Source organism: Palaemon carinicauda, chromosome 1 (genome assembly GCF_036898095.1).
Source record: "Palaemon carinicauda isolate YSFRI2023 chromosome 1, ASM3689809v2, whole genome shotgun sequence".
In the NCBI taxonomy this organism is placed as follows: Eukaryota; Metazoa; Arthropoda; class Malacostraca; order Decapoda; family Palaemonidae; genus Palaemon; species Palaemon carinicauda.
In genome coordinates, this window is record NC_090725.1 from 200554326 (window position 1) to 200578910 (window position 24585).

Genomic DNA, 24585 nt, shown 5'->3' on the forward strand with positions numbered 1-24585 from the left:
TGCTGACGTCTATAGCGATATCCGAAATACAGTAGCTTTGTCTAAACAAGTTCAAAATTAGGATTAAGATGTTCTTAATCTCCATAAAAAATAGAATCTGCAATAGAGAGAATTTCATGTATCTCCTCCTTTTATTACATACAAACAGCATTTCTTTAGTCAACCAACTCTAAAGTCTGTATAGCAAAATGTTATTCTGTTCACATTAATGATGGGTTTAAGAGAATTAGCTTGATCTGTGGCAATACAGTACTTAAGCAACTGATTTATTTTATAAATTACACAATACTTTTTGCAGCAGAAAAGTTTTTAACAATAAACAAAAAGTCAAATTATTAACTTTCCTCTCTACTTGAAATAATAATCTACTCACTATGTAAATTTCTTTACAACTCCACTTCTATATTACCTGACAAACTAACCAAAGAAGAAACCATTAGTCAGGATGAATCTGACATTTACTGATCAGCGAGAATATTTGATTTCCTTAGATAAACTATAGATGTGGGTGAACAACCCTCATCTCTACCCATTGTAGCAAATCCTGAGGTAAATAAAAGAAATGAATAATACTGCCTGTTACCCATTGTTTCTTGATATTAGATAAAGTTTTTCATGAATACAGAAATATCCTTCCCATTTCATTAAACTTTCCTAAGGGAAGTATCTTGTAGATTGTTAATAACGCTATTCACTTTGAAAATGTTGATAATCCATAGTTGCCCGACAATAATGACGGGAACACCATTACAAAATTGGGATAGATCTGGAATTGATAAAACCACAAAGTTCTCATGGTAAAGTTGAGATAGATGTTCTCACCATTTTATAATTAATTGATCATAATATGAAGGTACAAAAGGGTTATCTGAATCTGTTATTTTGTCCAAACAATGATTGACTTGAAACTCGAAAATCTTATCCAACAGCACAGATCTGAATGTCCGTCAAAACGAAGAATAACACCCATTACACCTTCCTTATAGATGCTGATACTGAGGAAAGACTGGTCTCCAACCCAGAGATTCTTTCAGAACCATAAACTTCCGGTTGTAACAATCTTGGGGTAGATCCATGACTTCATCTATAACATATTTTTACAGAAATTTTGAAACTACTTCTGACAAAGTTTATTATTTGATTGGGTGGATGATGCAACTTGTATAAGACAAATGTTTTGATGAGGACATTTTAAATTTGCCTTGATTGATTTAATCTATCTGGTATGGGTAACTCTTCATGACAACAGACATAGGTAGTCTTTGCCACAATCATGAGCCCTCCCAAGATATGGGTATCTTTCACTACTGAATGGAATCTTGAAGGACTTTCAGTACTACGACCCCTAGAAGGTAATGCCGGCTTGATGTGTTGACTTATAAAAAAGTGATCTCAAAATACTGAAATACACCATGTTAGAGAATTTCTAAGTAAATTAAATCTGATTTGATCAATACCATACATAAGTGTTCCCATAGTTTGATAAAAAACTAGCAAAATTGCCACTGCTCTTATAATGACCTCCATTAATGCAATGATACAAACATGTTAAAAAGCCAACATGATCATGTTTACAGTGACCTGTTAAATTTTTCGATAGTTAAGGATAAAACTCATATAAATATTTCCATAAATGGTTGACATTCTATCGTATAACTAATAATTCTGTTTAGCCAAGTTGTATGACAAATTCAAAATAAGACTCTGGGACCATTCCACCATTTATTTTATTGAATAAACTTGCTCAACAAGAACTACCAAACTTAATATTTTATACAGTTAATACGGTTATTCTTGTGAGGCTGTACTTGAGATTCTAGCAATATATTGCATTGATCTGATAAAGGGTTCTTTGTAGGTTAAATTTCTTTTGAACAGAATGCACTGACTGAGCTCACACAAATTAATAAGCTAATGCAGCATTTATTTCCCTCATCTTTTCTGAATAATATTCACCATTGTTTTTCATACAATCATAAAAGATGGTTTAACCTTTAAATTGTGTTCCCATCTAAAAGGGGATCCAATATTCTTAAAAATATAAGAATTTAAAAATAGTAGAAAAATAAAATACATAAAATCTTTAAAGTTATTTTAATTTTCCACAGCTTTTCAAGCCTGGGTCCTTTTAATAAAGAATATTGTCTGCCACAAGCTTGAATGACCATTTAATCTTTAAAAAGGTAGTGGGGTAATGAGGGGATCTTATTTACCTGTCTGAGTGCATAAAGGCACTTTTGATCTTCAGCATCAGGACTGAAAGGGGTGATTGAGATGTCAAAGTTTTAAAAAGGTTTCAAGTTTGTAAAGCTACGAAAAAGATTAATTTTAAAAACTTGCACGGATATAAATCCTTCGTTCTTTTAATCAGGGGACACACTCCTTGGTGGGGTCACTCCCTCCAGTGGGGCACTCCCTATGAAGCATCTTTCCTTCTTTAATGTGCTTTTCTACTTAGTCTCATGGTGAGAATGCTCAAATAACCTTACAAACAGCAAGTTATATGGATGTAGTAGCTGCTAGTGCCTGGGCCAATATCAACTGAGGGGAATTTTGTAGAAGATCACAAAAGAGTCTTGTAACCCTAGGGAGGAGACTGCATAGGATGAGTACCACCCTGGCTTGTATGAAGCAATGGGTTTGGCAGGCACTCATTCATCTGCTCTCTATCTATAAGAGAAGGGGAAGAATTGATTCCTTCAAACAGACTTTTGAGCATCAATATCAAAACAGTAAAAATATCCAAGGACTTGTGGGTAATTTCCCAAAGATAGCAGGAGGTAAAGGTGGTCTGGCATCTCCAGACCTGATCTGTCATCCCCTGATATACCAACAAGTTCTTTTTGAAGACTAGCCACAGGGCATTGCCTATACTTGACTGATCGTTTTATGAAGTCAGAAGAATACAATACTCTTGAATATTTCCTTCTTGTTTCGTCTAGTACTAAAGAAAAGTCTGGCTATCAGATCTAAAGTGCCGAGTCCCTCTCAAGTAGTACTTTAGGCCCATATTGGATACAAAACATCTTGTGATCCTCTCATGCAAAATCTTGGAGGAGAAGGTAAAAAATGACTCGAATCTGGGGTCATGGAAGGATGGGTTCTGTGTTTTTGCCACAAACTCAGGCATGAAGAAGATACAGAACCTCAATTCCCTTAGAGGCTGATCTGATGAAAAAAGTCTGAAAGACTCACCTGCTCTCTTGAAGGTCAAATCCCAATCCAATGACCCTTTCAGAGACTTGAAAGATGAGGATGCCAGAGCCACGAGAACAGGGATCATATTTCACTTGAAGAGCCTAATTTCCCCAGGAGGGCAAAACTGCTCAAAGGTACTCAAAAACTTGGACAAGCACAAGAAGGAGAGGGAGACAAAACTCAAGGTTCGTATTATGCCCAGCTTCCCGACGGTCGTCAGCAGATCGTCAAGTACTATGTCGACGGAGATTCAGGATACGTGGCTCAAGACTGAGCAATAGCCTTTCACAGCCGAAACTGATAGGAGCTACAGTCATTAAAGGTAGTTGACATTCCTAGAACTGCTAAAAACTGGCTGTGAAAGGATGAGACACTCCTTCTACAACACCAATTGCTGAATATTGCCTGTTTTCCTTTATAGACATCTGCAAAGGTCTGTCACAGGTATCCAAACATCTAAACATCTCTCTTCAAGCCCTGCAAGTAAAGCCTCTCTTCCTGGGAACACTAGTGTAAGAGCTGTACCGCTCGTGTATCACACACGCTCATACATTGTAACGGTATTTTTTTTTATATTGTTATTATCGCTCTCCCCTCTCACTGATAACCTGTCTAATCATGTATTTCCCTGCACCATTGTGTTTGAATTTTTGTGCCATTGTTGACTGGAACTGGTTGTAAAAATACTCAAGCTCCAACAAATAAAGTTTAGTTGCATTCACGAGAGTCTCAATTACAACCTAACTGCTTGCCGCCACATTGGTGACCACTGGAGAGTTCAACTACCTCCGTGCCCTACTGTTTGATGATGCCGCCCTCACCCACTGACTCTTCTATCGATGCCAAATCCCTGAAACTACTGTCCTTTGTCAGTGGAGAAGGGTTCATCTGGTTCCAGTGTGTTGAAGTCCATTTTTGTGTAAAGGGTGTAACTCAGTCAAGCACCAAAGCTGATTATACTCTCGCAGTCATTCAAGGAGACACTTTCCCAGAAATCTCCGATTGGCTGTACGAACAAGGGGACACCCCCATAACATACAAAGAGCTCAAATCATACCTCCTAGAGCAGTAGCTCTCTCAACAACTCTTGGGGGACCAAAAGGCTTCGCTCGCCCATAGGAAAATGACCAGTATTGCTCGCCTGCAACCTGCCGCTGACGGCTCTCCTGCTAAAATAAATCTACTCCATGCACTTTGGTTATGGTACCTACCTGAACCTGTACGTGCTGCTATGCCTAATTTCGATATTTTGCCCAAGAAGGACCTGATGACCAAAGTCGACGCCCTTGTGGGCAGCCACTTTGCTGCCTTCCAGACCTCCAGCAACGCCTCCACTCCTGACGGAGTTGACAACCATTCAACATCGACCAAAGTTGACAAGAATGGGGAAGGACATGGACGCCCACCTCGTGACTTGCCGGAGCAGCAACAAAGCTGCCTTCCACCACATATACCACCCCTCATCCACGCCCCAACAACTAACCTCTCCAGCCACTTATGGGGCGGCTGCGAAGAAATGTGTGAATGGTTGCCAGTGGCCAAAAAATGTCTAAATAGCCCATTGCTAGTGGCAGTGGCCTCCCCTGTCACTAATCTTTTCTTAGTATATGATTCTTTGTAGAAAAGGGTATTTACCGTTCTCTTCTGCCAAGACCACTCTCCAGGAAACGACGTAGTCTATTTTAAATCTGCCAACATCCGCCTGGTAGATGCCAACGGCTCTATAATACCGACCCACGGTTATGAAACCCTCACATTATCGTTTGGAAGTGCCAAATATATTTGGAAGTTTCTCGTTGCTGACGTCACAAAGCTGCCTACCACCCCCATATACCACCCCTCGCCTACGCCCCAACAACTAACCTCTCCAGCCACTTATCGAAACCCATCGACCACAGTTATGCTACTACCACTTTAAAATTCGGGGCGGCGGCAAAGAAATGTGTGAATGGTTGTCAGTGGCCAAAAAATGTCTAAATAGTCCATTGCTAGTGGCAGTGGCCTGCCCTGTCACTAATCTTTTCTTAATATATGATTCTTGGTAGAAATGGGTATTTGCCGTTCTCTTCTGCCAAGACCACTCTCCAGGAAACGATGTAGTCTATTTAGATCTGCCGACATCCGCCTGGTAGATGCCAACGGCTCTACAATACCGACCCACGGTTATGAAACCCTCACATTATTGTTTGGAAGTGTCAAATATATTTCTAAGTTTCTCGTTGCTGACATCACAACGCCAATTCTCAGTGTGGACTCACTTTTCCACCTTCTGGTTGACGTAGCTCCTCGACAATTAGTCAACGCGGTTTTTTACTCCTCAACACTTCTCCGGCCTTGCTCTCCCCATCAGCGCACCCATGGATGCCTACATCCACCTTCTTACATCGTATCTGGATGTTTTCGTCCAGAACTTCGTCAAACGGCCACGGTTCCAGCAAACATGGTATTTATCACTACTGTATATCAAGACAACAGGCCCCCAGGGTTCGCCAGATTCAGATGTCTGGCACTGGATCGTTTGGCAGCCGCTAAACAAATGTTCGCCCAAATGGAAGAAATGGCCCTTTGCCAAAAGGCCTCAAGCCCATGGTTGTCACCCTTACACACTGTTCTGAAGAAAGAAGGCTCTCTATGTCCAAGATGGCATTACAGGCACTGGAACATGCAGAGAGAACCGGATCACTACCCCTTCCAAAACATCACCGACGTGAATTCCTACTTGCCAAAAGCGAAGGTTTTCTCCATGCTCGGCCTTCTGAAAGGGTATTATCAGGTGTCCATAAACTCAGAAGACATTTCCATACAACTTTAATTAGTCCTGCTTTTGCCTTCATAATTCTGGGGCCACTTTTCAACGTCTCATGGACGGCATCTTAAAGAACCTCCCCTTCTGTGTATGTTACGTGCACGACCTACTCGTGTTCTCTTCCTCCAAAGAGGAACATCTCCGTCATCTACGTATCATGCTCGACGGCCTTATAGTCCGGTATGCCAAATGTACCTTTTTCGACAACGAAGTATTGTTCTTAGGGCACCGCATCACTCCTGAAGGCGTCCACCTGCTCCCTGAGAAGGTAGCAGCTGATCAGAGCTTTCCCACGCCCTCGACTCTCAAAGACTGCAAGAATTCTTGGGTATGATCAACTACTATCACCATTTCCTGCCAGCCATTGCTGCCAATCTTGACCCCCTCTATGCCTCCCTCAAGGGCAAACCAAAAGACCTGAAGTGAAGTCCCCTACAAGAAGTGGCCTTCTCCAATGCAAAGACTGCCCTATCAACCGCTGCTGCTCTCACTTTTCCAGTGCCACATGCACCTCTCCTTCTCTGTACTGATGCCATGTAATGCCGCTATTGGGGCAGTCCTTGAGCATGTGGTCAATGGCTTGGCCCACCCATTGGCCTACCTCAGTAGAAAACTTTCCAAGCGGAATCCGGCAACTCTACCTTCGACTGTGAATTGCTGGCGGTGCATTTGGGTGGCTGTTAATTTTGCCACTTCTTGGAAGGGATAACCTTTGTCCTTCGCACGGACCACATACTTCTGGTGCACACCTTCACTTTAAAGTATGATGCCTGGTCCGCCCATCAATGCCAACATCTCTCTGCCGTGGTTGAATACAATTGTACCCTTCAGCACGTCCCTGGGAAAATGAGTCCCGTTGCCAATACCCTGTCAAGAAACACATTGGCCATCATTCACCTGGGATTGGATTACAAAGCCTAGGCAGAAGCCCAAGGAAAAGATCAAGAGTATCACCCATGTAGGACATCCTGCACATCCCTTCTTTAGGAGGACGTCCCTCTCGACAACTACAACGCCATACTCCTCTGTGACGTCAGTACTGGTAGACCTAGATCGTGGATATCTTCTCCTATGCGCTGATAGGCGTTTGATTTCATTCTCGGCGTTTCACCTCCCTCATGCCATTCTACTGCACAGCTACTGAAGACAAAGTTCATTTGGCATAGCATTACTAAAGATGCTAAGGATTGGATCCATGCCTGTACTTCATATCAAACCTCAAAAGTACATCGACACACTGATTCAGGAGAGGGCACCTTACCTTTCATTAACCTCAGTGGTGCTTTGCCCACATTCACGTCGATGTTGTAGGTCCCCTACCTATGTCATAAGGACATTGTTACTTGTTTACAGTCATCGTTCACTCCATTTGTTGGCTTGAAGCCTTCCCATGGAAAATGTAACGTATGCCTTGTGTACACCTGCCTCATTCTCAGGATGGACAGCAAGATTTGGTATCCCTGAGGGTACTACTTATGACAGGGGTACCACTTCATCTCTCAATTGTGGATATGATCAGCGAATCTCCTGGGTATCACCCCTCATCAGACAACAGCATACAATCCAGCTGCCAATGGTATGGTTGAATGTTTTCACCGTAACCTAAAAGAAGCTTTGATGTCCCGCTGCAAGGACTCCAACTGGTTTACCTAGGTTCGCTGGGTCCTCCTGGGAATAGGGGCCACTCCTAAAGACGCCCTGACAATCTCCAGCACCTTTGGCACGTTGTTGGGAAATTAACTCATGCCGCCAGACTTACAAGCTCTAGCTAAGCAACACATACAGACAGATCTACACTCATCAATGCATGTTTTCCACAGCAACGACAGTAGCAAGCCACTGTTAACAGCCCCCCACACGGACGCTTTCCTCGGGATCCATCGTATGTCAAAAGCATTACTTCGACATGTGTGGCCAAGAAGACTGGGTCTCCATTGACCGCCTAAAACCTGCATGTTTCCAGCCAGATGACCCACTTACAATATGCCTTTCAAGAGCAGGGTACCCTATTTCACATGTATGTCATTTATAGGGGGGGGGGGGGTGGACCCATGTACTGCTCGTGTATCACACACACTCGTACATTGTAATGGTAATTCTTATTTTTTGTATATTGTTGTTATCTCTCTTCCCTCTCACAAATAACCCGTTTATTCATATATTTTCTTGAACCACTGCGTTTTAATTTTTGAGCTGTTCTTGACTGAAACGAGTTGTATAAATTCTCAAGCTCCGACTAAATAAAGCTCAGTTGCATTCACGAGTCTTTCAGTTACAACCTAACTACTCACCGGCACAGAGCCCAACCCAGAGGAGTAGTCCACCACCACCCCTTGATCCTCATAATGTTTACTTTGCCAGAGCAACTTGATGTCTTCAACAAAGTCTATTAATCTTCCATTATAATAAGAGTTAAAGGTTTATCATATGGAAAAAACATAAAAAAATTTCTAACAGGTTTTCAGAGAAATTGTAGGGTATGAATTACTCTACGGCGCAACATAGCTGTACTGATACTTGAGCATTTTATAATTTCTGGTCTGCAGCATGATCGTGAAATTGTACTGGTTGCTCCCTTGAAGGGGGAGATGTAGGAGTAGAGAAAGAAAAATTTTGTTTAAATTTTAAGGCTGAGCAGTTTATGCTTCTTGGACAATAGCCATGCGACTTACAGGTATGAATTGTTGATATAATATTTTGTATGGCAGGTAAACTGTATTTTAAATTCTAATTTTCTGTTTCAATAAATGGAACTTGAATGATTCCATCTGGAAATACCACCATCTTAATTTGTAGGTTTCTAGCTTAATTATGTGTTTAGATATAAAGCCTAAGTAGTATGGATCAATATTCAGACATCCTCACAGCACATTCCTAGTCCTATGACATCTCTGTTATCTTTTGTTCTTTTATGTTGGATAAAATCAGTTTCCAGGTGATTTATGTTATCATGCCTTTATTCTTCATTAATTCATTGCACTTTCTGTGAGCTTATTCATTAGTTTCAATAAATACTTTATATACATTAATTTACTTGTATAGAGTAATTGGAGGACTGCACTGTACTTAGTCTTCTCACTGCTACTGTAACACTTGTATTTTTGGTTACCATGTCATTAGGTTTTTCTGTTTGTCCCTTTTCTGTAATTCCAACAATGACTAGAAATTACTCTAGCTTGTAAAAAATGCCTTTCCCAGTAATAAGCTACCTTTATTCCACCTTATATTTTCACTCATTAACTACTATTTAATTATTTGCTTTATGAATCATCTGTAAGCGTGAGACTATATTTCTATATTATAAAGCTTTTGATATGGTGACTAAGTTTCTTAGCATGAAGATGGAGGGGTTGGAGTGATAATATGTTTAGCAGTGTTGTTTGATATGTGGTAGCATACATGCAAATGGTTGCAATGTATTTATGTCTACACCTGATATGGTTGGTTCAGCATAGTTTGTAAAAGCTAATCAGTTTAGTGGGTCTTGTTCACCCAGAAAACAAGCATGTACCATTCTAAGAGTTTCTTGTTTGCCAAGATATCCCAAATGCACCATTCTAAGAGCTTGGGAGACATATCTATGGAAATTTTGACTCCTGTGATTGTTATGATATTTCATTGGATTGCACCTTAAAGATATTAAAACCTCTCCTGTCAGCAGAGGACTCCCTTTTTCTGAAGGTTCCAAACCTCGATGATTTGAGAGTGACTTTGAGAGGGATATATTCCATGTCCTTTACCAATAGTTACTCCACTGCCATCATGTTTCTTCCATATACTCACCTATTTTGAACAGACCAGTCTATGCCTTCTGTTGCTTTGTTGCCTAGGTGAGCTCATTATAGTAAACCATTTCATTTTTCATGGGCCATTTGAAACTACAGTAGTTTGTCATTGAAAATAAAATCTCCGATTGTCTTTAATCAATCATCAGGTCTTCAAAAATAAGTTGCAGGCTGTCTCTGCCAACCATGGTCCTCCTCTTCCAACCACTTAATTGGTTGGTCTCATGCAACCTTTGATCCCACCTCTGACTTCTTATATCTTCTTCAACTAGTTCTACTTTTCTGAAGATTCTTAAGGACATTCAACTCCTAGACATACAGCTTACACATTCCAAACCACCCATTCATGTTGCCTGTCAAGCCTGAAGTCCAGATCTCCAAGAGCAGTTTGGGCCCTTAAGGGGAGAATCAGTCCTTCCAAGATCCTACTAGAAGTTCTGAGCTATTACATCATGAGAAGGCAACTTGTTTCTACAGTTGCCAGCTGTTACCACACCTATATCCATAAACAATGATTTGTGTTATGGTTCCAGGCTGATTTTCTTGTAAGTGGTATAATTCCATGATCTTTTACGCTGTCTTTCAAGACATTGCCTTATGGCATCCAGCAAACCCCTTTTAAGAGGACTAGCTTTGACCTTTTAGGATAATATGTTCATTGTGGAGGTTCTCAAATCCGCTTTCCTTACCTTCATAAATACCCATCTCCATCACTTAGGGAAATACCAGTTTTTAAACTCTGACAGTATGAGAAGGATTCTTTAAATGAAGATTGTGAAGTTTCTACAGGTCTGGTACTTATTGTGGTTATAATTATTTGGTAGAGGTCCAATATGGCTTCTTGTTATTCACTCTGTGAGTATGGAAATTCTAAAAGATCATTATTAAGGATGTTCTAGCATCTTTCCCTAGTCTTGTTATGTCATTACCTTTCAAAAAGGTTTTGTGAGGAAGCCAGTGCCCTGTTGGTTGATGATGATCCTACATCGGAGGATATGCCTTCTTCTTCAAGCCTTAAATATGGCATAACTGTCCCTTCAGACCTTATCAGTGCTCTTGTCCCTTTATTCATTAGTGTCAGTTGCTTGATTTATTGAAAAGGAAATACCCTTCTGCTCCACGTTTGCAACAGGGCCCTAGTCAACCTAAAAATCTGGACACTGAAGGAAGCAGTGATAGAGGGGTTATCATGGATGAAGCCATTTTCCCCATTTGTGGGACTAGGTTGAGGTTAAATTTTCAATCCCCCAACCTTGACTTAGGCATTCCCTTCACAGATCAGCCAGTCCTATTTCAGCCTCAACAACGTGAGAGTCAGAAATGTTGCGTCCTAGATAACATCTTTAATGACACGAGGAATGAACTGTCTTCTGAATTGTTACGAGCTTACAGTTACCACTTCGTTATATCAGAGCCTTTGGAATATTGGCTGCTGATCACAGACCTCAACCTGCTAAACAAGTTTCTTTGGCAGACTCCTTTCCAAATAAAAACCACAGAGTTGGTGAGTAGGGATTTTCTCACTGCGTTGGACTTGAGGGAAGTGCACTCACTCATTCCAATCCAGAAATTATGTCAACTTTGAGTGACATGTGAAAGTATTCCAGCTTCAAGAACATGGTTTTGTTCTTTGCACAAGCTTTTATGTCTTTATCAGGTATCTTAAAGTGGTACTGCCCTGGGCACATTGCCTATATTTCCCCTTTCCTCAATACCTCAATGACTGGTCAGTCATACTGGTGTTAGGAACTAAAAAGTTCATTTCTCCTAAGGCATCCTTCCAAGGCGAAATTGCTTCTGGGGGTTGCAAGTTATCTAGGAGAAGATTGATCTATCCCTGCCACTTCTTAAAATCTGAATCAATATGCTGTAGAAACTGGTAAGCTCATTGGAGGACTTGATTCAACCCATTTTACCTATTAAGAGCTTTTGGTCATTCCTTCAAGAATTTAATCTTGGCAAGTGTGTTATTGGGAACTTGACCTCCATAGAGAGAGTTTGGTTTTCAGTTACTTCTTGTGATTTTTATTATCTGCCACCGTGGACAAGGATTTGTTGGAATGCTGTGATCAGCTACCATGTGGCAGCAAGATCTTGATATTCATTGATGCTGTCTCCTTGTTGAGTAACTTGTATTCTTATTCATGCCATGCTAGGAATTTGATCTGGAGGTGGAATATCTGAATTGATAATACAATACTATTGTAAAGAAAGTTCAGAATTATAACAAGCATAAATTGCCTTTTGTACATGTGACGTTCAGCAATAATACTTGATTATTCTAACACCTGATGGTATACTTCTTCGTCGTCTATTGCACATATCAGCAAGAGTCAATGTCAGCATAATTAATCCTTGGATGTTATCATAATGGTCAGAGACAAACATTTCGAAACATACACTGTCTACTGGGAAGGAAATCAAGATTTCTCTTAGTACAATTCTCTAATAATCAATATGAAAGAGATATGGTATATTTATATACAAGCAGTAAAATATCAAACCCCTAATAAACCTTTTTACCTGTGATGTGTAATATCCAACCACTAAAATTACTGAAAACTGTCATAAGCACCACATATAAAAAAGTAAGCAATATCACAATAAAAAAGTACTCTTTACCTTGGAATAAAGTTCGAGGAAAGTTATTGATGAATGCCCTGAGAGATGCAAAGACATGCTTCATTAAATTTTCTGACTGCCCCAGTTGTAAGTAAAGTAAATGAAGAGCGAAAACTTGCTGCATAATTCCCTCGGCTCCATCTGAAGTCAGTATATCTCGGCAGTGAGTTGTGAAGTTCCCCAAAGCATCCAGTGTGATCAAACCAACTTCAGACGCCAAATTAGCTTCTTGTAAGGCTTTAAGCCATCCCTCTCCTTCATGACTGCTCACTGTTTAAAAAGTATATTATCAATAAAATTTACACCAAAAGCAGAGAGATATTGTATTGCAAGCACTAGAAAAATAAATAATTTTAAAAATAGTAAAAAAAGATCTCTTATATGTCATTGTGAAAATACTTGAAATGTAATAAATTACTACAAATAAGTAAACTATGCAAAAAGAAAAAAAAAATCATAGTGTTGAACAAGAACAAGGAACTACCACTTGATAAAACACTCCTCTGTATTGGTTTTCTATAGAATATATACTTTCCCAAATGAATTAACCCATGCAAATAATATCCTACACTTTTGATCATTACATAATCTACTACATATTAGTTTTGGAATATTTCTAAAAGAAATCTCTCTAAAGAATATAGAAATCATGTTTAAAGTGCTTACAAAATTAATGAAATAAAATCGGAAAAATTTACACTAAGGATGCATATAATAAAATTCTTAAATATTATATAAATTGACTGGTAGTACACCTTAATATCTCTGATATTACATTAATGGCTAAACATACCACTATAGGTATCTGTTGCAGTTGACACTCTATGAGGAGAAAATGGAGCTTGGAGTTTTGCAGGGAGTGTTGATGCCCTCTTTGGCCCCTGCTCTCTTACAATCTGTCTTTTACCATTATATTTGAAATGGTGCAAGCAAAGCCTGTAAATAAATAATGTATTAGAGGTATAATGTTTATGTGTGGAATTTAAATATCATTATCAATATTACAAGCTTAGCTACAACCCTAGTTAGAAAACCAGGATGCCATAAGTCTAAGGGCTCCAACAGGGAAAAATAGCCCTGTGAGGAAATGAAATGGGTGAATAAATAAACTACACGAGAAGTCATGAAAAATTAATATATTTCAAGATCAGTAACAACTTTGAAATAGATCTTTCGTATATAAACTATAAAACTTAAAACATCATGAGGAAGAGAAATAAGATAGAATAGTAAGTCCTAGTGTACCTTCAAGGAATGAAACTTAAAATGCTGGTAGATTTCCATTAGTTCAAAGTCTTAGAAATAATAACAGGTTTTCTTCGAGTAAGTGAACAGGAAGTAAATTTGAATGTATCAAAACAAAGACAATATGTAGTTACACCTGATATGCATTCATCTATTTGCAATACTACCCATTGTTAGGATTGTGAAATACTGCTATTCATACAGGAATTACTTAAAACTTCATCTAATGTCTCAGAGATACAGAAAATTTTCAAAAAATTGTCTTCACTTTTAATGGCTTCAGGATTGTTTAGAGCATGAAATACCTATTTTTTTTTAACATGGTTTGAAAACGAGAGGCGTACCATAAAAACAAATATTCAATGCATCTAGAATTTAAGGGATCGAGATGCTAACATAATACATACAAAAACCAAAGTCAATAACGAAGAAAAAAACATTTGCACCTTCAAATTTGATTACAGGTATAATGCAATAAGTGTTTCATTCTGAACATGGGATGCCATAGGCATGTGCACATTCATACAATATCGAAAATTTCCCAAATTGCCAAAAAAAAAAAAAAAAAATGCCTAACTACTCCATTCTTTTTAAGGACTGTAGACTATGTTGCACCAATTTTGTGAGTAGCTTCTAATACATCTAATTCACTTTTCATATCTTATCAAACTACATCTAAACTGAATACCAAATAAATTCAAGAAGAGCGACTCTTTAAAGAGTGTTGAAATGACCATAAAACCCTATGCTCATAATCCACCATAAACCCGTGTAGGTAGAGCGGGGTTGGCTGATGGGAATAAAAGTTCATGATGTCATGATTGCCTCTTGGACTTTGACACACTTCGGGAATCAACCAAAACAGAGTGGTGACTTCCTGTACAACAATGCCACTGGTATGACCTCTACAATCAACAATAAGATAATACAAAAATAATTTTGCCAAATAACTATAAATGTTTCTACACAGGTTGCCGAACCTCAAAATGAATAAAACCTAAAATATTAGAATCTATTCTCATTAGATCGAAAAAAAACATCTTTGAAATTTGGTTGAAAGTTCATTTCTTTTGTGTGTAGGCTATTTCTATTTTTTCATATTGAATTAATTATTATTATATTACATTTTTTTCATTTCTAATTTGCATAAGAATTATGCATGCACTTTAATTGTATATCAATGTTATATTACTTCTGTGTCCTTGACTTGCTTTCTGCTTATTATAATAAAAGGTAAAAATAAAATAATGAGATAGATGCTATAGAGAGAGAGAGAGAGAGAGAGAGAGAGAGAGAGAGAGAGAGAGAGAGAGAGAGAGAGAGAGAGAGAGAGAGAGATAGTTATGGGATATTTTGACTGGCCAGACAGTAGTATATTGGATCCTTCTCTCTGGTTACGGTTCATTTTCCTTTTTCCTACACACACACACCGACTAGTCTGGCCTATTCTTTACATATTCTCCTCTGCCTGACAACACTGAGATTACCAAACCATTTTTCTTACTGCACTGTAATTGTTCAGTGGCCACTTTCCTCTTAGTAAGAGTAGAAGAGACTCTTTAGCTATGGTAAGCAGCTCTTCTAGGAGAAGGACACACAGTATTTCATGTCCTGAGATGAATTTCACTAAATTCTACGAATTTGTCTTTCCATAAGGTATATGACTTTTTCTTTTGCTCCTGTCCCTTCTAGCGGTAGAAATACTTTAAGTTCTTTGTGGTGCCACTTATTCGTCAAAAGTCAGTGTAAACATCTTCAATAACTGATGTCTACTTGAAGAAAAATGGGTTAATGATTCTAATGTATATGGTACCACACTACACATTCAACTCACGAACAATTAGAGGTCACTCTGCAACACAACTCTGCCATGTTAATTATGCAGATTATTATATCTGACTTACTATTTATAAAAGTCATTATACCTAACCTACTATTTACTAATCATACATGTTATCAAAATGACTCAATAATTGTACATGTAACTATACCTGACTCGGTAATTAGACACGTCACTATTTCTGACTCACAAATTATACATTTAATTGTACCTGGCTCTCTAATTGTACATACCCTGAGGCATTTAAGAATAATGGACTATTATAAACTTGAATTAGACAGTATCATACGTGATTTAAATGAGTGAAGGCCTAATAACTGAGCTGTCTATAAATTTTTGTAATTTTGGTAAAGTCATATTCCACAAAACAAGTTGCTTTTTACGAAATACAATACTCACATGTAAAACTAATATCCAATAAAATTCATCAAAATAGCTATAGATTAACAAAAATAACGGAAAAGTGTTGCCTTCAACAAAACCATCATTAACTGGAGGAAGGTGCTTGTTTTTGTTATTTCCTTTCACTGCATAATGAAGTGATTTAAACAAAAAAATATTGTTAGCAGAAAAAGAATTTTAAAAATTTCCTTATGGTGTAAATAAATTCATATTCATTTGAGTTTCAGCCAATATAACCAAATTTTGTTTAAGATTGTCCTAATTTTGCAATTATTCTATAATTAATAGACGTGCATACAGCCTATGACATCATACCACAGTTAATGTCTAATGACCTGCGGCCATTCTGTATAAATCACGAGGCAGAATATTGTTTTTTTGGGTTGCAGATGGTAACATGATTAAATCATAAACTAGTTGCTTCTTTTCTCATTATCTATTTTATATGATAATTAGAAATTCAAGGATTAAATATATACTTCAATTTCTACCCAAATTTATGAACCTTATATTTTTCCTATTCACTATTTTGTGTTTTATTCATTTCTAACCATGATTAATGAGGCAAACCCCTCGTTCATGAGTTTTTGGACCCTCTTATATAAAGATAATTATGGGCGATACCAGTCGGAAACCAGGGTTTTTGGGGTGGATAAAACGGATTTTGAGCGAAGCAAAAAATCTATTTTTGGGTGAGATGGCCATGACGTCATGATGGAAGGTTCCTTCAGTAGCTTCCTGAGGGTATATATGACTACAGTGGATATTCCCAGAGAATTAAACCAAAGGTTTCACAGAATTCTAACTTCTGGCGCGAGTACCCTAAAGGTTTCCCTTTAGGATATCGTATATCAACAGGGGACGTATGCTTGCCATGCCACATGGCTATCTGCACCCCACATAACGTTTACGCTTCGAGGGGGAAAGTTGGCAAGATAACTGAGGAGCCATTGCAAAGTTATCCTCCTACGTTACTGTTACGATACCTCGTGACGTAAACAAACGGCAGCCATAGCTGTCCGCCATCTTGACTGACATCATATCCGTCCTCTTCATTCCATATTCAGCGTTTCTGCCAGCCTCCACAATACAATATGAAAGGGAGGGGCCTGACAGGCCGAACTAGAACCAGTAGGATGGGTCCATCAGGACGTCATGGCCATCTCACCCAAAAATAGATTTTTCGCTTCGCTCAAAATCCGTTTTTTGGGCTCAAGCCATGACGTCCTGATGGAAGTGTACCAGAGAATTAGTGTATCGTGGTTTTTCCCCATTTCAAAGTGCCTTCTACTTCAAACAATATTCCTATGGTCTGGTGACCTTAGAGACCGTGACATCTCCGTTATATGTCACTACCAGTGGCATAAACAATGACATGGCTTCCTGCCCCCCTGGCAGGGAGGTCCTGTTTGGACAAGAGGAACATCTCGAAGTACCCTGATGAAGATAGACTCACCTGGATGCGAGGATCGTGCCGGTCTTGTAGACAGATCGGAAGGTTAAATATTTGTGTAGGAACAATATTTCACCTGCTTGGTGAGCATATTTCAGACAGGATAATTATTATATATAATATAATAAAAAATAATTAGGGGCATTGAAACACAGTAACAGAAATTTATTTTCATATGGAAAGGTGAAATAAGACGCATATGGTAAATAAAATATCTATTTTATTCAAAAAATTGCAATAAAGTAAAGTAAGGTAAATAATTTACAATAAGATTGTTGAATAACAGACATAGATCATGAACTAAAAGACGGTGATGTGGAATCTGAAAGGAAAGAATTTGCCTTTATACACATAAGTTCCTGGTGAACGAAAGTCTTTAGGAGTCAAAATACACTTCATGTCCAAGAACATGTGGCACACGTGTTAAAATCTATGTCACTTCACCTTGAGGAAGAACAGTCTTTTGTGACACTAAGTGTCACCTGAAATCAGTATGTATCACACTAGGGTCAACACAGGCACCCGTTGAGCTAGAGTCCCGAAATAACTCACTGTTCTACGCAGCACTAAGCAGCTGAATTCAATACACTACCTGCTGCTACCACAAATCTTTTAACTTCGTGCACATGCTTCGCATAGTGTTTAAAGAACACTCTTGAGGATTTCCAGCCTGTGAAGGATCGAAGGCTTTCAAAATCCATACCTTGGAAAAAATTTAGTGAAGAGGCGACTTTCCTAGGATCATGACCTGCGGGTGTACTGTCAGGATCCGCTCTGCGAATAAAGTAGGTGATTTTCGCCCTTAGTTGTTTAAGTGACAGGTCACTACCCGATGTTTCTCCTTTAAAAAGCTGTCCTCCGCCAAAGTCTGAAGTTCTTCGAAGATAGACCTTAAGACTCTCCACTGGGCATAGAGAGACATCTTCCTTCAGAGGGCAGATTCTCCAAGGTCTCCATCTCTTGGTGGGGAGTTGATTTTTCGCGAGACACGTAGGATCAGGGAAGAGGGTAAGTTCCCCAGTGTCGGCGAACTGTATCTGGCCCTATTCTCTTGATAATGCCACTATTTCACTGACTTGGGCTCCCGATGCGAGAGCAAAAAGGAAAATTACTCTTTGAGTCAAGTCTTTCAGAGGGCAAGATTCGTTGTCCAAGCTAGAGGCAAAATGGAGCACCTTATCCAGGGACCAGGTGATGGGTCTCGGTGGAGGTGCAGGACAGAGTCTAGCACATGCATTCGGAAGTTTGTTAAAGATTTCGTTGGCCAAATCTATTTGGAAGGCGTACAGTAGTGGTCTTGTCAAGGCCGATTTACAAGTTGAAATCGTGTTGGCCGCCAAGCCTTGTCCATGAAGGTGAATAAAGAAGGACATACAAAAATCTATGGAGATTTCCATAGGGTTTTTTGCCTTGACAAAGGACACCCACTTCTTCCAGGATGATTCATATTGCCTTCTGGTAGACTTTGTTTTGTATTCCTCTAAGAAGTTTAAACTTTCTTCGAGATTCCAAACCTTTTCTCCACGGCTAGGGAGAGAAAATCATGAGATGAAGGTCTTGGACTTTCTTTGATGAATAGAAGACAGTCGACTTCTGCACCTGCTGGGAGAGAACTGGGCCCGGCAGAGGGATCAGCTTGGGTTGTAGCTCCAGGACTAGGGGAAACCAGTTGCTCCGGGGCCACTTGGGAGCCACTAGGGCTGCTGTTCCCGTGAAGGTTCTCAGTTTGGAGAGGACTTTCAGCAGAAGATTGGGTGGAGGGAACAGATAAATCTTGGACCATCTGTTCCAGTCCAGGAACATGGTGTCCACTGCTTCCGCTTTGGGGTCCTCATATGGGGCCACATATCGAGGAAGTTGATCGTTGTCGCTCGTCGCGAAGAGGTCGATCTGCGGTTCCGGGACTTGACGGGAGATGAAGGAGAATGATCTTGCGTCCAGGGACCATTCCGACTCTATGGGGCTTGTCCTCGATAGATCGTCCGCCGTCACAATGCGGAATCCTTGCAAGTGAACTGCAGACAAGTGCCATTTTTTCTTGTCTGCCAGGCGGAAAATGGGCAAGAGCACTTGGTTGAGGTGGGGCGATCTTGAGCCCTGACGGTTGAGACATCTGACTACCACGGAGCTGTCCAGAGTTAGACGAATGTGGATCGAAGGACGAGGAGATAGTTTCTTCAGAGTGAGAAGAACCGCCATGGCCTCCAAGATGTTGATGTGAAACGTCTTGCACAGGATAGACCATGTTCCTTGAACTTGTCATTGGTGGGAGTGACCCCCCATCCCTCTAGCGAGGCATCAGTGTGGATGTTGATCGATGGAGGTGGTGGTTGAAGAGGGACAGATCTTTTCAAGGTCCTTGTTTCCGACCATGACTTGAGGAGTGAGCGAAGCCTCTTTTGAGATCTCTTCCAGCGATGGATGCGTTTCGTCTCCAGACTCCTGAAGCATTCTTTAGCTGTGCTCGTAGCACTGGGTCTGTCACTGAGGTGAACTGTAGGGAGCCGAGTACCCGCTCCTGCTGTCGTCTTGAAATCCATTTGGATTTGAGAAGTCTTTTGACAGACCCGGCTATTTCGTTCCTTTTCTTCAGAGGGATGGAAAGGCGGTGTGACTGAAGATTCCAATGGATTCCTAACCATTGAAACTTCTGAGCTGGAGACAGGCGAGACTTCTTGGTGTTGATTTTGAAACCCAGATGTTCCAGGAATTGGGTCACCTTTCTGCAGGTACGCAAACATTCTTCTGATGATGGCACCCCAACCAGCCAATCGTCTAGGTAAGCCATCACTTGGACGCCTTGAAGGCGTAGCTGGTGGACGATTGTGTCTGCTAGTTTCGTGAAGATTCTTGGAGGCACATTGAGCCCGAAGGGCATGGCCCTGAAGGCGTAGCTTCTTCTTTGGAGCTTGAATCCTAGGTAGGAGGAAGCTTGGTGATTCATTGGAATATGCCAATAGGCATCCGCCAGGTCTATTGAGACCGTGTAAGCCTTGTGAGGCAGTAGGGCTCTTATATGTTGAAGAGTCAGCATCTTGAATTTGTTGTTCACAATGAACTTGTTGAGAGGGGACAAGTCGAGAATGACTCTGAGCTTGTCTGAGTCCTTCTTGGAAACACAAAACAGTCTTCCCTGGAACCTGGTGGACTTACCCTCTTGATCACCTTCTTGTTCAAGATTTCTAGGGCATATTCTTCTAGGATGGGGGTTGAGGGCTGGAAGAATTGGTGGAAGATTGGAGGTGGTTGTATCCAACTTCACCCTAGTCCCTTCTTGATGATGCTGTGTGCCCCAGGATCGAAGGTCCAACGATCCTGAAAGTGGCGGAGTCTTCCTCTTACCGGAAGCACTTCATTGCTTCTGGTTTCCGGAGGGTTTACCACCTCGGTCGCTTGCTCCCCTTCCTCCTCTGGCTCTGGAAGGACGACGAGAGGAGTCTCTGCCTGAGCCTCTACCTCTGGGACGAAAGGTAGTGGACTGTCTTTCGTAGGCAGGAGTGAAAACTGGTGATTGGGACACCACCGGTTGAGGGACCAGCTGAAAGGTCCGCTGGGGCTAGGCCACTATCTGGGGAGTAGCGAGAGCCGGAAACTAACGTTTGGCGTGACACTGTTGGGGTCCAGGCTTGGAGGGTTTCCTTTTAGGTTGCGGACCTTCATCCTGAGAGGACTTCCTCTTCCGGGACATGCCCCACTTGTTGAGAAGGTTCCGGTTCTCAGTGACAGCCTTGTCCACGATCTCCTTCACTAAAACTGTTGGGAAGAGATGTTTGCCCCAGATGTTGAAGGAGATCAGTTTCCGGGGTTCATGCTTCACGGCTGCGTTGGCGACCACGTACTCTCTACAGGCCTTGATGAAGCTGAAAAAATCCTTCATCACGGTTGCAAGGTGGGTCTTAGCAAGAACCATGTAGAAGTTCGGGACCCAAATGTCCCCGGCCATTGCCTCAAGTTGAACTTGATGGGATAGGGAGGCAGCTAGCCTCTCCTTGGTGTCTTGTTCCCTACGTAGCAGATGGTCGTTAAGCTTAGGGAGATTTTCACTACACTGACGTCCAGCGATGTCAGGTTCCAGTTTCCCAACCGTGAAAGTAAGCTGGATATCCTTCCAGCTTTTATCGTCGGGGGGTAAGGCGAGGGAGAGAGGCCTACACTCTTCCAGTGTAGGGCTGGGCTTTCCTTCCTCCACCACCTTGAAGACCGCGTTTAGAGCCTTTTCCACGAAGGGAAAGACCATGGTAGGAGGAGCAAGAAAGGATGGATGCTTGTTGCTCAACGCTGGCATCTTGGAGTTAGTGAAGCCTCAACTCTTGAGGCAATCAGCCAGCATAGCCTGGGCCTTGGAGAGCTCGAATACGATCACTTCCTTAGGTTTGGTCTCCTCCTTGGAGGCCGGTTCGGACTTAAGCTTGACATAACAGTCCGGATATGCCTCAAAGCTAGGGTAGAACTCTACCGCTTCAAGGGGAACGGCACCCATTTTATCATTAATGAAAATGCGCCCCGTCGTTATTGGCATGTGCTCGGCACACCTCCATGGATTTGACACCGAGCAAGGGGGAAGCTGTTTGACCAAGAGTTTCTTCGGTTGCTTCCAGCCCATGAAATGCCTCTTGAGGTCCTCTTGACCTTTGCGGAACCTCTCGTCCAAGAGTGCTACCAGAACCTGGATGGTAACCTGGGTGATCGGCAGCGGAGGAAGCAGAGTAGCAGATGTAGAGGGATCTGGCTCCTCGACCACAGCAGAAGCCGCAGAGGGTGCTCGGGTTACCTCGCCCTCCAAATCAGGGAACTCCACCTGATCCTCTTCTTCCTCCTGACCTTCAGTCATGAGGGTCCTTTCGGTATTTTCGGACACGTCCGACATCCCTTCCACCTCATCGATGTGACAGCCTTGGAGAGCGGCCGTAACGTCCGGTTCAACCGTAAGTTGAACACAGGGGATCTCGTCCTTAGGGATCACGGCATTAGCCGATGCCTTAGGGAAGAGAAGGGCCCTCATCTTCTTGTTGGGGAAATAAGGCCCTGTGGGGTTCCTCTGGAAACCGCGCACCCACTTGCGTAGTTTCTCTCGTGCATTGTCCCGGGCCTCCGCAGACGGAGGGTTGTCGAACGCCTCATCAAGGAGGCTTTTGCAGACTGAACAAGTCTGCGGATCCCAATACTTGAGATTCCCTTTCTTGGTGGCACAGGCGGCGTGGGTCCGGCACGCCAGATCCCCATAAAAGTCAGGGCGACGAACTCTGCAGAAGGAGCTCTCACACTTCACGTACTCCTCCTGTAAAAGAAGAGACAATGAGTACTTGAGAGTCATTATATCATGACTTACAGTAATCTTAGATTAAAATTTAAGTAGCAACTTATAAAATATAAGATTCATTTTGGTTATGAGCTCAGGATAGGTGAGCTAGAAAAGAAGTAGGATGACACATATTTGTGAATCCTGCCCAGCCAATTGCCGCAACCTTACACTATAATTAATTCTTTAGAACTTGTAGGGTTCTAAAAGGGGGGAAAGAGCATCCGTTCGGATGAGCCAAGCTTAGGCTTCCTTTGGGGAATTAATCATAGAGAGGTGCAAAACTGAAATCATTCATTTTATATAGAGAAAAAGGGGGAAAATTAGAATAAACCCCTTATTGCAGGTTCGGTCCCGGCAAGAGACTGCACAAGGAAGCACAGAATATGCTGGAAATGTTTTACTGTACAACCGTATACAATAGTCATTGTTTTATGGTATGAAATAACAGAAGAGAACTGGCTAGTCTACACAGCTGCATGATAGTGACTGCCGGCACGGGGCCGGCAGCCGGGAGGGGTGATTGTCCACTGTAAGCCGAGGCTAAAAGCTCCGGCAGACTGACGGAAGGCCGGAGACCCGCCTAATGAGGTGAACCCATCAATGGCCACATACTAAGTGGCAGAGAGACAGGAAGACACTTGGGAATGGCGGATCGCTGGCAGGACGGCGGCCCCCGCCAGCCGGCAATGGTGGACCATCGCTGACATCATGCAATGAAGCAGGGAGGTTACTCAAGATTCCGGCGGCTAGCGCCGGCAAGTGGAGGTCGGATCGTCGGCAGGACAGTGGCCCCCGGCAGCCAGCAATGGTACACCATCGCTGACATCATCCAATGAAGCAGGAAGGTTACCCAAGATGCCGGCGGCTAGCGCCGGTAAGCGGAGGCGGCAGTGGACCGGCACCGAGATAGAAAGAGAGAAAGGTAAGGAGGGAAGGAAAGGAAGGGTAATACAGTACCCAGTACCCAAACTAACCTTCCTCCGGAAGGAGTGTTCACATGAAAGGGGGGATACGCCTATCATCCGGCGGCAGAGAGCCGGCAGACGGCTATGTTGCCTGTGGTAGCCCAAGGGAGGGCTAGAGAACACTCAAAGAGGGAGGTCTTCCGCCGGCAGGCCGACCGCCGGCACTACCCTATAGTTCAACTATGTTAGGGAAGTGTAGCAGAACGGACCATCTAGCAGAAGAACACAAGTCAATCCCACAACTCGCCAGCAAGCGGAGGAGTTGTAGGACGGCAGACGGGGTGTGATGGCAAGCCAACACAAATGGACAGAGTGGGGGGAGGGGGAAAGGGTCCTGAGAGGGAGTGATAAGGGGGTGGGGACACGCCCTTACACCCTCAAGAGAAGGGAATCTGTTAATAGGCTAGCCTATCTAGAGGGGGGAGAACGCTCCCCAACCTAAGATAGGCCAGCTCAGCTTAGGTACAGCACTAGTGTCCTGTCATAAACTATAAAGAAACAGAATCCCAAAGACTGCCTAACCTAGGCTAGGAGAACCATTCTCCCAGACTAGGTAAGACGGGTAGGACAAGTCGCTAGGCTGCAGGGAGGAAGGGTCGTGACCCAACCAAGTGCAGACTAGGGGGAAAGGCAGAGCCCTTCCACTTTCATCCTCCAGCCATTACCAGAAGGAGAAAACGTTCTCCTAAGGTGGGCTGGGGTGAACGACAAGTACTCTAACTCGAGCCATGAACAATGGCGATGAGAAGGGAAGAACAATCCTAGCCTAACCTACCCGAATGCCATTAGAGGTAAGAGAGCTAGGATGTAGCCTAGGCTACCGCAGAGGGAGGAGATTACCTTAAATAAGTAACTGGGGAGATAAGGAAGCATACAAGGGCCCCAGCGTTAGGTTAGGGGTAAAAGAGTCGATGGTAAGACCACCCACGACCCCTTGTATGGTCCCTAAAGAGCGAAAAAACACACA

The 24585-nt window shown here is 42.0% G+C and overlaps 1 protein-coding gene across 1 annotated transcript in view; it reads right to left on the reverse strand.

Annotated features, from left to right (window-relative positions):
- Positions 1-24585, reverse strand: part of Ziz (dedicator of cytokinesis protein Ziz) — a 573699-nt gene that overhangs the window by 181856 nt on the left and 367258 nt on the right. The window contains exons 24-25 of the mRNA XM_068386849.1: positions 13205-13347; positions 12412-12681 (exon numbers count right to left, since the gene is read on the reverse strand). Of these exons, the coding sequence (XP_068242950.1) occupies positions 12412-12681; positions 13205-13347 (413 nt within the window). The remainder of the gene's footprint in view (positions 1-12411; positions 12682-13204; positions 13348-24585) is intronic.